A 17,388-nucleotide genomic window follows, 5' to 3' on the forward strand; every position below is an offset into this window, starting at 1 on the left:
GCCTAGAGGGGTACGTGTATGACACACTGAGGGGCTTACCTAGGATTGGTTTTGTAATTAATTTCAGTGAAACTGTAATCATTGCAATTTAGAAAACCCCATTTTGGCTCATGTAACACCAACACCTACTGGGTCACATCTCCCCCGGGGCACATGCACACTTGGGAGAAACCTCAAGGGGTCTGACTAGACTGTATGTGGGGTGTCAGTCATGAATGCTCTCATTTCTTCTTCATCTAAACTCTGTGTTCTGGTAACACTAGGTTCTTAGATGTCTTTGATCTCTAAGACACATGTTTGCAAAAAAAAAAAAAAAATCCTTTCTCCCTCACAGAAGCAGTGAATTTCATGCCTATATTATACCACAGACATGAACTTAAAAAAAGTCATCTAGTCTGCTTCTCACTCCACCTGTTAGAAAGTCTGACCTGGACCCTGCCCCCCCACCCCCAGAGGAAAGTTAATGGAAATCCCTGGGACAGAGGTGGTTTGGTGCCATGAATAGGTTTCAAGGGCACCAACTAGGACAGCGTTGTGTCACTCCAGTTCTAGATTTCAGGACACGCTAGACAGCCTAAATGTTCTCACGACCCTGAGACACAGCAGTGAGGTGTGTTTGTGTGTTTGGTGACATTCTTGTCACCCAAAATCAGCCATCAGTGCTGGTTACAGTAGCTGCCACTCACCCAGGAGGGAATATTAGGCGACGGAAAGAAAAGTGAAGTAAAAGATGGAGGTGAAAAGCAGGAATTTTTCCATTTATTGAGGCTAATAGATGGGAATGAGTAGGCCTTAGCTGTTCTGAGGGAAAGGGATGTCCAGTGAATGAAGGCTAGAGCCCCACCTTCCACTGAGGGTGTTTTTGTTGGAGAAAAAGATCAGGTGTGATCAAGTAGACCATCCCTGGCTCCAGCTTTGTCCAGGCTCCTCCAAAGGGGTGCTGATGGTGGCAGTCCTGCTGGCTCCCAGCATGGGCACCCAGGGCAGCTGTTCTTACCTGCTGGAGACGGGACCCTACCCCAGCCCTCACCCACCTGGGGTGAGAGGAACATACCAATGTCTTAGGCAATGGAGGCAATGTGGTCTTGTCAAAATCGCAGTCAATGTTACAACTATTGATTGGGTTTTAGTCATGTTATTGGTTGTGAACTGTTAGATTAACAGAGGCTAGAGATGTTTTTGTTTATCAAAGAGCCATCTAGTGTTTATTTAGATGGGGAGAAACAACCTCACTGCTCTGGGAAGATCCTAAAGATGGGAGGGGGTGTAGCATGTGCTTTCTTCGCGGTCTGAAATTGAGCATGCATTTTATAAGCATCTTTCACAAGATGCTTTGGTGATGGGTGAGATGTGTCTAAAGGCTCGAACCACTCTGCAACAGACAGGAGCCCTTTCCGTGCTTACACATACCCCAGACCCCCATGGCAGCCACACAGAAGGGGTACAGATGCCTTTGGGGCAGTGAGGCAGCTTGCCCTGTGTGGTCATGCCCATTCATGACCTGTCACTCCTTGTTAGTAATGATGGCATTATTTTCTTAGATTAAAGATTATTCCCCCTTAATATTAATGAAAAATGTTTATTTTAAATTGAAAAATATCTTTGGTTGAAACCCTGCTGTGGGGCGTAGACTGTCTCCTGTATTTAATTCAGTGGACTCAGCCCTTTATTTTCTAAACTGTCTGGGTTTCTGCTTTATGGCACAGTGAAATCCTGCCCCTCCTGCTCCTTGACTCTGGACTCCGATGAAAGGCTGGGCACCAGGTTCCCTCTGACTGACATCCACACCACCCACTCACCCCACAGTCGAGGTCCTGTTAGAGATCTTTGATTTCTCTTCCTGGGGCTCTTACACCTTTGTGTATCACCTTGACCCAACCAAATTGTTGAAGTTTCAGTTGCTCAGTCCCTAAATGCCCCTCAGCCATGGCTTTCAGTGAGCCTGTGGGGGGTTTCTTTGGAGGAACCATGGGTGCTTTCTGTCCTTTCTCCTTGTCTATTGATCCACTCACATCCTGAGCCCTGGTATCCACCTAGCACCTGCAGATAAAGACAATGCCTTGCCTGGTCAAAAATCTCTCTCGGTCTCATCTCCTAAGGGACCCCAGTGACCTGTGTGTAAGCTTATGCAGGGAGAGAAGAACACTGCCTCCCTCCTTGGCTCCCAGGGCTTCCGGACAAAGAGGGAGTTAAATCCTGAAGACCCAGCACATCCTTCCTACAGTCAGATCAAGAGCAGGCCAGTTCCTGAGTAGGGGACACTGTGACAGTCTTGTCCAGGAAGTGCCTCCTGCAGACACTTGGTCATCTGGGTGATCGGAAGCACAGGAGTCCTGTCTTGGTAAAGTAACATCACTGTATTTAGTATTGCAGGTGATGAAGAGCTATCAGATTAATCCCCCTCCCTCTCTTCTGACGAACTAACTGCCCAGGACCATATTGTAGCAGATGGAATGGATGGAGGGCTGACTCCTGCGCTTCACTGCAAAATAACATCACGCCTGGAGACCTAGTTCTTTCAGTGAAAGGTGCCATTCGAAAAGGAACTCAATTTATAAAGGAAATTTAGTTATTTGTCCCCTGATTTGAGGCAAACTGACCACCATACTTTTTTTTAAAGATTTTATTTATGTATTTATTTATTTAAGAAAGAAAGAAAGGGGGGTAATAGGGAGGGTGAGAAAGGGGGAAGAATCCCAAACAGACTCTGTGCTGAGTATGCAGCGGCACAGGGTTCGATCTCACGACCCTGAGAATGGTGACCTAAGCCGAAACCAAGAGTCAGACACTTAATGGACTGAGCCCTCTAAGTACCCCCACCATATTCTTTTTATGTGATTATTAATCAAAACGCAAAATGCTTTTTTCCCCTTTCTCAGACAGAATTGGTGGCCCCTTCATCCGACTTCTGTAACTCGCCAAGAGCTCCTATTCTGTGTCTTCCTCACCCTCCCTTTTATCTCCTCCTTCTTCTGTGGTCATGATATGCACTCTGTGGATGGCCGTTCCAGAAGTACTGAGTGTCTTATCTATATATTCTCTTATTTCCTTAGAATTACTCATAGCTTGCTTTTGATCTCAGGGACTCTGGCTCTTGATATTTCTAATGACATTTCTATCCACATATTCCATCTGCATTCTGACCTGACCCCCATGGCGGGCCATGTAGACAGCAGGGTTAACACCTTCGGCCCAGGCTGCTGCTGGGCTGTCTCCCCTTTGTGGATGTCCCCAGGCACTCCAGGGCCCAGCCATCCTTCTTCTCTACACTTGGGTCTGGGTGTTTTCAAAATGCATCCATTCAGTTCAGCTGCCTTTTAAGCAACATCTGTTACCAGTTTTCTCTCCTTATCTAACGAAGGAGACATCGCTTATTTTAACCTTGGTTGTTCCTGAATAATGTATGACTGTCTGTACTCCCCTTTCTGTGCTTGCTAAACTGCACTTTGTTGCCATATTTAAGTCCTGGCTCTTTCCATTTTCCTTCTTGGAGGGGCTCTCCTTAACGGTTCACCCATCGCTAGCCTTCTTCCCCTGTTAGAGCTGTTAGAGCACTTGTGATTTTGCCAACTAACATTCCCACAACATTTCCCTCATTCGCTGGCTTCATGTGCCCTTCAGAGGCCTTTCCGTTTAAAAAAACAGGGGAAAAAAAGCCAAAGATGTGTGCCTTCTTAAAAAATTTAACTCTTAAAACTTCTTTCCTGGCACTGTAAGCAACTTTTTAAAACCTTGCTTGAATTTGTGCTTACAGGTCAGGAGAGGGGTTAACTCTGAGACTCTGAGCCAGGTGGGATGGGAAAAAAAAAAAATTGAGACCTTACCAAGAATCAGAAAGATCTCAGCAAACCTTTCTGAGATGGAAGTGGGAGCCAGCTGACCCTGAGTCTCCCAGTGCAGGGGGCTAGGCGTGACATAACAGCGTGAAACCAGAGATGCAGCAGCAGGCTGGGCTCAAACCTCCTGGGCGCTGTGTGACCTTGGACAGGCTGTGTGACCTTGGGCAGGATTTTCAGCCTCCCTGGGCCTCGATTCTGTCTTGAACATGATGACAATGTGATGTTTCTCATAGGGTGGTTCTGAGGAGCAAAGGAGTAAATAGATAGCATTTAGAAGAGCGTCTGGTATGTATTGTGATGTAATTTTTGGTCACTAAGTTACACAAAAACAATAGAATGAAACAGACATTGAAAGTGAAATAAATAAAGCAGGAGGGAAAAAGAGTTTGGATATACAAGCAGAGTTAGAAGTGCAGGAAATGGGCACGCAGGGAGTAAGTTGCCAAGAATGACATGAAGCTAGTACAGAGAACATGCCTAAAGCATGGGGCTAACGCTCGGAACACACCTGCCTGTGCTCCACAGTCCCTGCAGAACCATATCGTTGGAGTGTGCCCGTTGCATGCTGAAAGCCCGGGTGTCGGCAAAGGGTCTGCTGCATTCATCGCTTGGTGATCTCATGCGAATTTTGGATAAGTGAGAGGATCGCATTCAGGGACCCATACCTCATAAAAAATACCAGAACCCACTATGTTAGGGTCCATGATGTCCGTGATCAAAGGAACAAGACTGACACAAAGTGAAAATTAAACAAAGCTTTATTTCGCGCCACGCATAGAAATCAAACTGACTTGTAGGGGCCATCTCTTATGAAGAGACAACGATGATGACCCCGACAAGGTCACTCCCAAGAAGGCTGCTCTGGATGAGGCCGCTCTGGACGAGGCCACTCCGCAGATGAGGCCACTCCAGATAAGGCCGCTCCCAGGACGAGGCTGCTGCTGACGAGGTCGCTCCCTAGACAGGGCCGCTCCTAAGAAGAGACCACTCTGGACAAAGCCGTTCCCAGGACAAGGCCGCTGCTGACGAGGTCACTCCCCGGATGGGGCCACTTCCCAGAATGATGTTGCTCTGAGGCCACTTGCGCGGCACCGCGGCCCAGAGCAGCGAGGCTGCTCGTGGCAGGGCTGAGGCCAGGGTGGTGAGGCTGCTCGCGGCAGGGCCGCCGCTCGCTATGGCGAGGCTGCTGGCAGAGAGGCTATTCGCCATGGCGCTGCTACCTATGACTACGATGACCAGGATGACCACAATGCTCCCTACGACCACGATGACCACGATGCTCTGACTCTCCCGAGGACTACCCTAATGGCTATTCTAACGACTATCCTAACAGCTATTCTAACTCCTAATTCCTCCTACTACTCCAACGGCCATTCTGGCTCCTCCTACTACTCCCCCCACCCCAGCCTCACAGACTAAACTTTACAGAGGTGGTTGAGCCCGGCCCACACACAAGTGGCCAATGGGATTTCAACTCACCACATTAAATATATGCACGCCCCACCGATTGGATGTCTCCATCCGGCCTGGCCCTCCCCTATATCCGGGGTTTGCAACTAAGTTCCTCTGGCTAACCAGGCCCTTACACACTGATGGACTGTGGAAGGACAGAGGCCATGAGCAGCCCAGACGAGGGCCTTCTGCACTTCCCAAACCCAGCGAGGTAGGCCAGTCTCTCATCGATTTCACTTTGTCATTTTTGTGTGCATTCAGCAACTTGTAGCCACCTATAGAACTCCATAGCTTTAGCAAACACATAATTTTTGCAGCCCAGGTTTCAGAGATGGCTGTGGCTAATAGGTCGTACTTGGCTCTCCGATTCCAGAAGCATCCAAATTAGTGCATATCCGGGGATGGCTGCTGCAGGCCCCTCACACTCTATAGAAAATAGTTTACATTCTCAGGCTATCTATGGAGTTTTCCTTCTAAGAGCCTTTAATTTCTGCTTTTGGAAATTTAGCTCTGAATCTCAATTACACAGAGAAAGCAGGACCCAAACAATAATTTTAAAAGTAGATAAAATATTTTTTAATGTTAAACTGACTTTATACTCCCCAGGGTCAGCCTGTGCAATTAATGAACTCGTGGGCTCTGGAATGTCACCCTTTGGGTGAGCTGGGCTGGGCCACCAGGTCCTGAAGCCTCTTTAGAGCTGGGTTTTTTATCTTGGAGGGTTTTCGTTTCCAGCTGGGATCAAGCTGGTCATCCGCAGCCTTCCTGGTGGCCCTTGATCCTGCTCCTCCCTCCACCTCCCCAGCTGTCATTGCAGACCCCTGAGTCAGAACCACACCTGAGGGCTTGGGGGAACCACAATTCCTGTTCCCACTGAGCCACGGGCCTAAGGGGCCCAGACCTGCATTGCTACCAGGGCAGGTAACTGGCCTCTGAATGATATCCTGGGCTTTCTGACAAAGCTCACGCTGCATTGTGCTTTTTGGGACACCATACATGTGCCAGACAGACCTGTGATCCAGATAGTGATGTTGCCTTCAAGAATATGAGTGTGTCTCCTCTACATACCCGCGAGAAAGGAAGACTCCCCAGTTCACTGCAGTCATGGCAAGCTCTGGGCTGAACAGTGATCATGCTGGCTGCCCAGAGCTCCAGGCTGTGGTCTCCCTTCCACCCGTATTGGCGGGGTGCAGGCTCTAGCTCGCAGGGCTGTGTTGTGGGCTGTGGGGACAGATCCATGCGCCCTCTCCAGAGAGTCCACACTGTGTGGGATAGAACATCAAAGCAGGAAAACCCCTCACACAAACACTGACAAAAGCAGATGGTGTGTGTGGAGCACAGGAATCACGGTGGAGGGTGAAGGTGACAGACAGCCCTTCTGGGCTGAGCGACCTGGGGTTGAGTCCAGAACCTCTGGGAAGCCTCTGTGGTTGCATGTTCTTGTCCCCTGTTTTAAAACCTGGCTTGGGCTGTGTTTGGATGATGACGTTGAGGAGTGGGAGGCCGGCACTGGCAGCAGGAGGTGTGCTGGGCAGGTGGGGTGAGCAGGGCTCCATGGAGGACTGAAGACCGAGGAGGAGCACAGAGGCACCCACCATAAGGGCTCCAGTTCTGATCTGAGCAAGCAGGTGGTTGTGGCCCCTGAGATGAGGTGACTGTGAGAGCAGCTGGCAGAGGTGAGGACATGGGACTTAGGACGCTAGCATGTCTAATGGTCAGCAGACCTCACGTTTTGTACGTTTTGTCAAATACTGAGGAACCAGGCCACTCCCAGAGGGAGAGGTGGCATAGGCAATGCCCACAGGACAGCCTGAAGGACCACTACCCCTGCTCCTCCTGCCCTTCCCCCAATACGGTGGGGCTTGTCACAGCCTGAAGGCCTTGCCAGGCTCAGGGCAGAGTTGGAGTGTTTCATAATTGTATTAGAGTATGTCCAAAATCCTGCTTGTTTGAGGTAAGCTTTCCTCTAGATGTAACAAATAAAAAGAGTCTTGAGGCACCTGGCTGGGTCAGTCAGATGAGCACACAACTCTTGATCACTGGGGTTATGAGTTTGAGCACCATGCTGGGTGTAGAGTTGACTTAAAAAATTTTGTGTGTGTGAAATGTCCCATTCTTTACTTTCTTTTTCACTTGAACAGCCAGGCCCTTGCTTAAATTTGCCCTGATTCTAGCTACAGGACCTCAGACAAGTTGCTTAGCCTCAGCCTCGTCAGTGAATGACACAGAGAAGACCTCACTTGTGCTAATGAGGCATGCATGGACAGGGCTGTGCCCAAGGGAGGCTTCCAGGCCTACTTCTTCCTGCTCCCTAGAGCTGTAGCGGCTTCCTTCCACCCCACCTTCGCCTTGTGATAGGCTCGCCCTGGGGGAGCCAGTTACATCAGCCTGGAGGTGGGGAAGGGGCCATGCTCTCGCAGTGGTGCTATCACCAGGCCTCCACATGCGAGGCCACAGGCAAGATTCAGGGGAGCTGGGTGCCACAGGTGCCGTTGCTGGACTGAACCGGCCCAGGAACACAGTGCCTGTCTGAGCCCGTGAGGCCAGCAGCCAGCCACATGGCAGCCTCTGAGCTCTGCACAGAGCCAGCCCCTGGCCAGTGAAGCTTCCAGTAAACAGGAAGAGATGAATGCACAGGCTCTCTCTGTCCTTCAGCCAGGAGCTGCCCAAATAGTCTTTCTGTGGGTGGTTGTTGCTCTTGAGGGGAAGGGGTAATGGAGTAGCTGCTAACAGATTTCCTATTGGGCAATAATGTAATCCATTGGTTGTGATTTCCTGAGTGCTGTGAATAGAAAGATCCCGGAGCTGACTGCGGGGTCAGCCAGAAAGAGTCCCTGCTACCAGCCCAGGAGGGGGGAAAGGGCCGTCCCAGGTCTGTGGAAAGCACTGCAGGGCTCAGAAAGTACTTCTGTGCTTCTCTGCAGGGAAAAATGGATCCGATTATGTTTCCTTTCTTCTGTTAGGCCGTGCATTTGAACAACACACTTCATGATTAGGTTCCTCTGATAATCATTACAAATAATGATGCAAGAAGTCAGTCTGGGCTTTTTAAAGAATTATTCGGATCATGAGTGTTTTAATGAGGCACGATTGGGGAAGATTTCATTCTCTTCATTCTGATGCTTTTTGTAGGGAAGAAGTTAGTGCTATTATCTTTCTTATATTTTTAATAAGACTTTAAGAATCTCTAAAGAAGCCAGGTTTGTTTGTTTATTTAGGGGATAATATTGCTCCCTCCCACCGCATCCCCTAAGCAGGGCTGCTAAAGAGCAGAGGCAGCCAAAGAGCTGGGCGGCTGTAGGAGGCAGCCCGGTGCCAGAGGGCTGCTCTGTGCCTCCTGGCCTGAGCCCACAGTGTGGCCTGGAAGGGACCTGCTCATCCTCCTCCACTCCAGCTTACTGATTTGTGAGAGATGGCAGGCAACAAATCAGAGTCTCCCAAGTCGGGAGAAATTTTGAGGGCTTGTTAAAATTCAGAGACTTTGGACCCCACTTCAGACACAGAAGTTAGCCATGCCTCAGGGAGGGGCCAGTGAGTTGACATTTAAGAGGCACTCCAGGCCTTTTTTTTTTTGTGACTTGACGGAGAGAGAGACAGCACAAGCTGGCAGAGTAGTAGGTGGAGCGAGAGGGAGAAGCAGGCTCCCCGCCGAGCAAGGAGCCCAACATGGGGCTTGATCCCAGGACCCTGGAATCACGACCGGAGTCGAAGGCAGTCACTCAACCAACAGATCCACCCAGGCACCCCAGGCTCTGGCCACAGGACTGAATGATTATCAAGGTTCTTCCAGAGTAGAAAATCCGTGCTTCTGGAGTTTATTCTGCAAATGCTCACGGTCTTCCACAATAAGGGAAGATGTGGCAAGCAGAGTGGACTGGGGCTCAGCCTCCTGGCTCCTCTGCACCAGAATGGTGGGGTTAGGGTTCTTTTCCAAGTTCATGACTGCAGATAGAGGAGATCTAGCCCCGTGAGTAATGGACAGCAGCTGGCTTACCTGAGAGAACCTGTCTCAAGGCGCAGTGGAGGAATGGCGGAGGCCTGCCCGTTTGCACAGGACAGGCCTGGCTGTCACTCACTGACCTCAAAACCAGTTTAAGTCTCCTTCTGTGGCAAGCAGGCTGCTGCAGCTTGTTTCTTCTAAACTGCTGCGATGTTTCTCTGGGCTTGAGCCATAGGGTCTGAAGTTCTGCTTCGGCCCCTGGCTACCACGTCCGGCAGGGAGGACAGGAGATGCAGGAGACGAGCCAAGCATCTGCCCCCCTTGCAGCCAGGATGCTCAGCCCTACACTGGCAAAGGCCTGGGGAGCTCAAGTCTTCCCATCCACCATAGGTCATGTTTCCTGTGGGGGTCAGGACACTCCACAAGGCAGATCAGGCCCTGAGGGACCCACCACTGAGGGGAAGGGCCGTGGGCAGGCTTGGCCAGACCCAGCAGAGGGAGGGGCATGGTCTCTGCACTTGTAGAGACAAGTACTCCTGCTGCCTGGGCTGAGGTTTGACAGGATGGTGGGGTCCCTGGCCAGCATTCCTGCCTTTGCTCCCAGTAGCGCAGCTCAGTGTGCATAGCCCATGACCTTCCATACATCCCCTGTCCTCAGGAGCCACCCTGAGCAGGGCAGTGCCACAGGTGGGGTGGTGGGTTCTGAATCCCTCCCCGGTCCTGAGTGAAGCTCCTACCTTGGCCTGGGTCATCCAGGGGAGAGGGCATGTCAGACATAAACCTCCTCCTGGCCACTGTGGGGCAGGACGCCCCCTCCTTAGAGATCTGAAGACAGCTCTGTGATCCTTCACCTGTTGGCATAGTCACACACACAATGGGAGAACAGCTTGCACCCTGCAGGGAGCCTCACAGGCTCCTTTGGACCAAAGCCCGCTTTGATTTACCTCCCCATGTAGAATGCTAGGGAGGCCTGGCTAGAAGATTCCATGACAAGCTAGGGAATAGTTTATCCTCATTCTAGTTCTAGTTTAGTTAATGTTATTTAGCCTTTAATTTCTTATGGCTGCTTGTCAAATCAGGAAATAGACTCATATTCTCTTACAAAAAGACATTTGAAAAGGTCTCATTAAGTGTTAATTGACATCAACTAGAAGAGTCAGCAGTGACCTTATGATTGTGTTTTACATCGGCAGTTAACAGGAGAAGTGGCCTTGTTAGAGGACAAGAAGTGCTAGTAGCCACAGAAAAGGGAGCAGATGCACTATGTAACTTCCGGGAGACTCTCACATGGCCTGGCAGTTTTGCTTCTCCAGCCCTGAGAACTAAATCAGGCGGTCACTGTCACCCTGGCAGGCTGAAGGTTGTGTAGACCCTGTAGCCGTGGGGCCTGAGGCTGGCGTAGGCCCCTGTGGGGAGGCTTGGGGAAATGCTGTGGCCCGTGCAGCAGGAGTTCACTGGTCCCCGTGACCCACCTGCCCCCTTCCCCATAAAAGCCATCCCCTGAAGCCTGTTCCTGTGTAGGCAGTCCCCTATACAGCTTGTGGGGGGAGGGGCAGCCACTAGACTCAGAGAAGGTGACTGTCCGGAGTGAACGGGGGTCCCCCGAGGTACTACAGATCTAAAGGATTCTCACTGGGTGAAACGGGGTTGAATCAGGAGGCAGAGGCATTTGACTCCAGAGTATGAATGGGACTCCTCTCCCTGAAACAGAGAGAGCATGGCATTGTGTCCAGCCCTGGGTGGTGCTGGGGGCCCCCAAGAGGGACCAGCTACCTGGAGCAGCGGCAGTGCTTGTGCTCAGAGCTATGTCTTTCCCAGAAGTAAATAACTGTTATCAAAAATCAGTGTGTGTATTTTAAGCCAAATTCCAAAGGAGTTATTCATTTTTTTCAACAAACAGGGCAGAGCTATAGTCATATTTTCCAGCACCCACGGGACAGAGGGGGTTGGGAGCTATAGGGTTCTTGGGGACAGGCAAGGGGCACCCCAGGACTGGGAGCAGCAGGACCTCCTCACCCCCAGCTGCCTTGGCTGTGGGCTCCTCTCTGCAAGCCTGACAGGCTGCCCCTCCGTCTCAGCCTGGCTCTCTGGGAGATTTCATAGGATGGCCCTGATGGCTCTGGATGGCTCAATGGCTCAGAATGGTCCTGTGGCCCTAGGGTCAGAGGCCTGGTGAAAATGTCTGTTGTTCTGGCGTATCTGCTCTGGGCCAGGGACTTCATGTTCAGTGACCCCCGTGTCAACCTTGCAAACATGCACCGTGGCTGCCCACGTGCAGATGTGGAAACAAAGGCTCAGAGAGGTCCACTTGCCAGGGTCACCAAGTTTACAGGCACAGAGCAAGGACTTGGCCGCAAGTCAGTGCTCTAGGCCCCTGTTCTGCCCTTTCCCCTCCCCCCGGCCCTGGGGATCCAGGGGGGAGGAGATTCCGGCTGCTGTTTCTCATTTCTGCCTCAGTAGATTCCCCACTGGGCTAGGAGGTTCACACAACACGATGTTCCCAGCCTATGCCTGCAGGCTCCCATCTCCTCAGGGTCAGAACTGGGGGCTCTGCACTCTGGGGAGACCATGGGCAGTGTCAGAGCACCCCCACTTCCCGGCTTCTCAGGCCACAGAGTGTGCTGTGATGGAGCTCAAGGGACACCACCACCCAGGGCCTCTCACAGCAGGGGCAGGAGTCTGTGTCCCTCCCTCCCGGGGGCCACCATGTAAACTGGCATGGCTCACTCCTTGTTCTGTGTTCTCTCAACAGCAAATGAAGCTCATGGCCCAGAACCTGAAGGAGGACTCAAGGGAAGGCAATGAGGAGGAGGCCTGAGCGCCCACCCGGGCCACCCTGAGCCGAGGGCAGAGGGGCACCTGGAGCAACATGGCGGCCCCTGAACCCAGACCCAGGGCGTGGCCACAAGTAGCAGCAGTCCCCTCCTCCCCTCTGCGGTGTCCCGGTGTGGGCCATGGAGAAGGGAGCTGAGACCCAACCCCTCCCAGTCCCACGCCCAGCCTCCCCCTTCCTTCCTGTCCCTGCAAAGGGCCCCCATGCCCTTGCAGCAGCACGACCGAGGCCCAGAGCCTGGCTTGCAGTGGACTGCTGTTCCCCGTGCGCCCCTCACAGCGGTGGTCAGCCCTGGGGGCTGGGCAGCGGGTCAGGGCGTGTGCCCACCGCACCACCAGCGGGCCACCAGCAGGCCAAGAGCGGGGGCTTCCTGCGGGACCTCTGTGCAGAGGGATAGGGGCGAGCCAGTGTTTCCAGCACCTGGACAGCTCCAGATACCTCTTGCCTGGTTCTCCTTTGCAGTATGTGAACAGACCCTTTCTCAACAAAAACCATAGTGACTGAGCTATTAAAGGCGACACGTACCTCTCTGACTCCTGCTTACCGCACGTGCACTGAAAAGGCCCTCCTTCTGAAACGAGCCCTAGTCAGGTTGTTAGAGCTCTGAGCTGAGAGTGGGGCTCTGCTGGAGGCTGGGCACCTGTGTGCCACTTCCAAAGTCTGTGGCCAGGCCCAGCCAGTTCTCAGGAGGTTCCGCCGCCACTGGAGCCTGTCCCCTCGTGGGAATGCAAGGGCCCCTGGGGCTGCTTTCATGCCTGTGGCACCCGGCACCCTGGTGTGGGCTCACCCCCCACAGAAGAGAGCTTCTGCCCAGGGGTGCCATCTACCCCCTGCCTGTGCCCAGAGGGCAGCACACACCTCTTTCACAGGCACAAAAGCGGTAACCCTGGAGCTCAGGCTGCTCCCCTGGCTGTGTCTTACCTGGTCTGACCACAAGGACCACCCAGGAGGGCAGAGCCTGGCTCCCTTTCCCTGCCAGCTCTCGGGCTCAGCCTTGTGCAGCAGTCGGACCCTCTGTGCCTGGGCCCATGTTCCTCACAACGGGCCACCACAGACCCATGGGCCCTTCCTTCCACCAGGGAAAGAACAGCTGGGGAAAGAGACTGAGGACCGTCTAGTCCTGTCTGCCTCAGAAGCCAAGCACCTTGATTCTCTCCTGCACCTCAGAGTGGAGATGGCCTCAGTGGGCCCGTTCAGCAGTTGGCTGGAAGGCCTTACACTCCCGTCTGCCCCTCAGTGTGGTCACATTGGTCCTGCCAGACTGCCAAGTCAGCATGGACCTCTCTGAGTCGGCTCTACCCAACTACTGCTTGGTCTAAGGCACTCCAGGGCCCTACTATCCAGTGGTGGTTCTAGGCTTGATGAAGACTTTCTAGAACATGCTCAGGTTCTGAAGCCCTGGTGAATGGCCGCCACCGCTGTGGCAGTAAGCCGAGTCCCCAGGAGCTTCCTCACAGTCTAGCCTGAGTGCTGTGTTTGCTGCAGAAGGGGCAGGTGTCGACAAGGTCCTTGGACCAGCTCTTGGTCTCCCACAGGTCCTGACCATGAACAGGAGTTAACTCCCTGCCCCTGGGCTCCCAGCTGCAAGTGGCCACTCTCCAGACTGGCCCTCCTCACCCTGTGAGGTGCCCGTGCCGAGCCGGGGGTCCCTGCACTGGAGGCAGTCTCTCCCAGGAACCTCCCTGTGCCCTTCTTTGGTACCACCGGCAGAAGCGCAGTGCCTAACCAGGGTGCAGCCTGCCCTGTTGAGGGCAAACGGTGCCTCTGGGGTAGGCCAGGGTGCACAGGACTCACTTCCACTGGGGCCACAGGGACACAGAGGCTAGACGTGGGATCAGCCAGGTTATGTCAAATGGAGGTGGGGGGTAGGGGGTGCTGTGTAGGCCTGCTGGCCCCAGAGCTGCTCCGTGCCTTCCAGCTTACGGAGGGTACTCAGGAGCAGACATGGGAGATGCCAGGACCTTTCACTGCTCCACTCTCTGGGGTCCCTTATCCTCCTGAGTGGAGAGAGACATGGAGGACCACACTGCCCTGTCCCCACCCAGCACTGCTTGCCACAGCCTGGGCTCTGCGCTGCTGCCCGCTGATTTGTTCTCTTGTTTCTGGCCTGACCCCCGCCTACAGAGCAAGCCATAGCCCTGCCCCGCCTCATGCCCACTGCCCCGGGCCTCCCTGCTCTCTTCCCCAGTTCTCCCAGTGTCCCTGAGGACGGCAGCGAGTGAGCACCCTGCTCCCACGTCTGCAGCCCACCCATTCCCTAGAGCAAGCATGAGAGGAAGCCCCCACCTGCCTTGACACACGTGGACTCCGGGTCGCCGGCCCCAGTCTGGCCATCCCATGAGGGAGCAGCACCAACGCGGGCCCCAGCAGCAGCTCCCCATGGGTGGATCAGGCTCAGACAAGCAGGAACCTCAGGAGTCCAGCCCCGGGTTTCTCAGGGGCGGGCAGAGGGGTTGCCCACACTGTGGTCAGCAGAGGATGTGGAACCCGAGTGTCAGGACCCCAGGCCTAGTCGCCCTGGCTTTCCCGGAGGACAGCGAAAAAACACTTCGGCCCCAAGGGGACCATGGCCCCTGCTGGGCTGGAAAGGGCTGGGGACTGCTGCCCCAACTCGCTAGGAGGCTCTGCACACCCCACTGGGGAAGGCACCCAGCAGTCTTTCCCCATGGCCGATGCTCCCCACCATCCACCCCACTCCCCTCGCTGAGGCCCTGGGATGCTGATTGTCCCTAAGCCCATAGATTGTCGGTGGGCCTTGACCCTGGTACGGTTTGGCCATGGCCTGGATCACGCCTTAGCCCAACTCTCCTCACACCCCCTGTGGGACATCTTTGGGCACCCCAGCAGACAGCTGAGCTGTCACACGCCACACAGGTGCCACAGAGACCCTGGAGTGTCGTTCTGATGAGGCCCGGGGTTCTGCTGGCCGAGTCCAGCCCCTGGCTGCAGCCTTGGGGAGAGGGAGTCAGACAGTGTGGACCTTCCTGTCCCTCCTGAAGGCCTCACTGCCCCACTCCTCAGCAGCAGCTCAGACGCTCAGACTTGAGGACAACTCTTTATATTAGTGGCTTAGGGGAGGAAACCAGAAGCCAGGATACCTAGGGATACCCAGCCCTACGATGAAGCTGGAGGCCAGGAGCCCACTGCCCTCCCTGACACACCACGCGGGCCTCGGTTTCCTTATATTGTTCTCTTTTATAGATGAGGAAGCTGAGGCACACAGGGTTCCCCTAGCAGTGCAGCCACTCTCCACATTGCTCGTGGGCCCGCAACTGCCAGGATACTACCACAGCCGGCACAGAGCTGTCCGCCTCCCGCGCTCTCCTCAGCAGCTCCCACGCTTTCTCCCCCAGGAAACTAGCCACAGAAGGAAGAAGGCCTGGGATCCTCCAGCTGAGTTACTCCAAGAATCCCACGACCCTGCGAGGACAGTACCTGGCCCCAACTCTTGGCCAATAGCAGGCAACAAGGCCAAGTCTGAAGAAGCAGGCCAGGCTTGGCTCCCTGTCCCCCACACTCCCCCTAGGGGGGCTGAAGAGCACCTCCAGGAGGCCACCGGAGCCTGGAGGAAAGACGGGGCCCCCGAGCCAGGGCAGCTGTGTATCCTTCAGCTTGGGATCATCCATTAGTCCCAGTCACAAGAGGGACCACGGCCTTTTCAGGGGAAGGAAGACACTTTTTCTGGTCCTGTTGAAGGCCCATTGATGGTCTTCTCATCCATGCAGAAGTGGGCACCTGGGAAGGCGATGGGACACTGGCAAGCCAGCCAGGGGGCCCCACCCAGACCCATCCCGGATGGGCAGTGAGGCGAGGACTTGGGCCCTGTGGCGGTGGGACTGGCTTAAGTTGCTCAGAGGATGTTTGTGTCCCCTCCACTGACCCCATGAATGTAGCCCCTGGATATTGTTCAAGCAGGTGCCCTGCTCCCTGCCCTTTGGGCCTGAGGACAAGGATATGAACAGGTTGGCCCCAGAGTTGCATCTCTGAAGATGCCCGCAGTCAACGCCACTCATACTGAGGTTTGAGAACCACAGCTGGGGCAGAGGCCTTTCTGGTTTCTCCCCAGAAGTAGCCAGCTTCCTTCCCCCATTCCTTGTCTGCATGGTGCCAGGTGGGGAACTTCCCCACCCACCACCGGGGCCCCGGGGCCTGAATAGGAGGTGGTCCAGAGGTCTCCCAACTCCCAGGGTGCCAGCTGTGGGGACCCCCATGTGCCCCGGCCTGCTACAGGCCCCTGGGACATTTGGGCTGGTTAGGAGAAGACGGGGGTGTTGATCTCTTTGCTGACTGGTATATGGGCTTCACATGATGAGTAAACAAGTCCAAAAGGGATGGCGGCCTCATGCTCTGTGTGTGGCATGGATCACGCTGATGACACAGGGCCCGCAGGCATTCTGGCCTCCTCTCTAGCCTGGGGAAGGGGGACACAGGGCACAAAGTGGCCAGAGCACATGGCCCATTCCCCCCTCACTGTCCTCTCTCCCTAGCCCTGATCATTCCGAGGCCAGGAAGGAGGACACAGGGGGCGCAGCCAGGTTTAGTCTAGGTCTGCTGCCCCTCGGGGGGAGCAGAACCCCACAGCTGTCCCCAGACAGGCCCAGGTGGGCACAACCAGCCTTGAGGCTGAATCCTCACTTTAAAGGGCTGTTCAGCACCAGGGAAATCATGGCAGAGTGCTGAATAATTAACCAGAAGGCACCTCCAGTGTAGACACAGGGACATGCCTCCCTTTGCACAGCTGTCTGGCTTGAAAAAGGGAAACCAATTATATCTCCCCTCTGGCAGAGGCTGAGGCAAGGCTGAAAACGGGCCCCCCAGGCTTTGTCCATCGTGGGTGTAGGCAGCCCGGTACAGCCGGGGAGACCCGGAGCATGGCAAGAACGACCGCAGGTGGGGCAGGGGGCGGGTTGCGGTTCCTCATTGCCCACACTCCTACCCCAGGCACCGCCAGCCCTGGGGCCTCCAGACCGCTGGAAGCCATTCTGCAGCACCACACCTCTGGGCCACTACTGAAGGGAGGATGCGGGCTGGGGTTTGCATCAACCACTAGAACCAACCCACTGACGAGGCAGGCTTCCCCCTAACCTGCGTGTCCATCAGTCCTGGTTGTTGCTGTGCTTTCTACACAAACACACCGAAGGTCCGGTTTCCTAACAGACCTCGGGCATCTTGGGGACCAAGAGGCACTTCCTCCCAGATGGCAGGCCCCAGGGATTAGCCATTCAGTCTAGAGAAGCAGCAGCCGGCTGAAATTCCTGGGGAAATGTCTCGAGACCAGCTTTCAGCCTTGACTCTAAATGATCTCGCCTCACAGGGTGTGTGAT

The 17,388-nt window shown here is 54.2% G+C and overlaps 1 protein-coding gene across 5 annotated transcripts in view; it reads left to right on the forward strand.

Annotated features, from left to right (window-relative positions):
- ANO10 (anoctamin 10) overlaps positions 1-12,597 on the forward strand; it is a 233,015-nt gene extending 220,418 nt beyond the window's left edge. For all 5 annotated transcript variants that reach the window (XR_001176641.2, XM_004774157.3, XM_004774159.3 and 2 more), the window contains one exon: positions 11,984-12,597. Coding sequence is in view for 4 of the 5 variants with exons in the window: in XM_004774157.3 (XP_004774214.1) it covers positions 11,984-12,049 (66 nt within the window). In the remaining variant the exon portion in view is untranslated. The remainder of the gene's footprint in view (positions 1-11,983) is intronic.
- The last annotated feature ends 4,791 nt before the right edge of the window (positions 12,598-17,388 follow it).

This window comes from Mustela putorius, unplaced genomic scaffold (assembly GCF_011764305.1).
Source record: "Mustela putorius furo isolate JIRA1106 unplaced genomic scaffold, ASM1176430v1.1 tig00003834_pilon_pilon_pilon, whole genome shotgun sequence".
Classification (NCBI taxonomy): domain Eukaryota; kingdom Metazoa; phylum Chordata; class Mammalia; order Carnivora; family Mustelidae; genus Mustela; species Mustela putorius.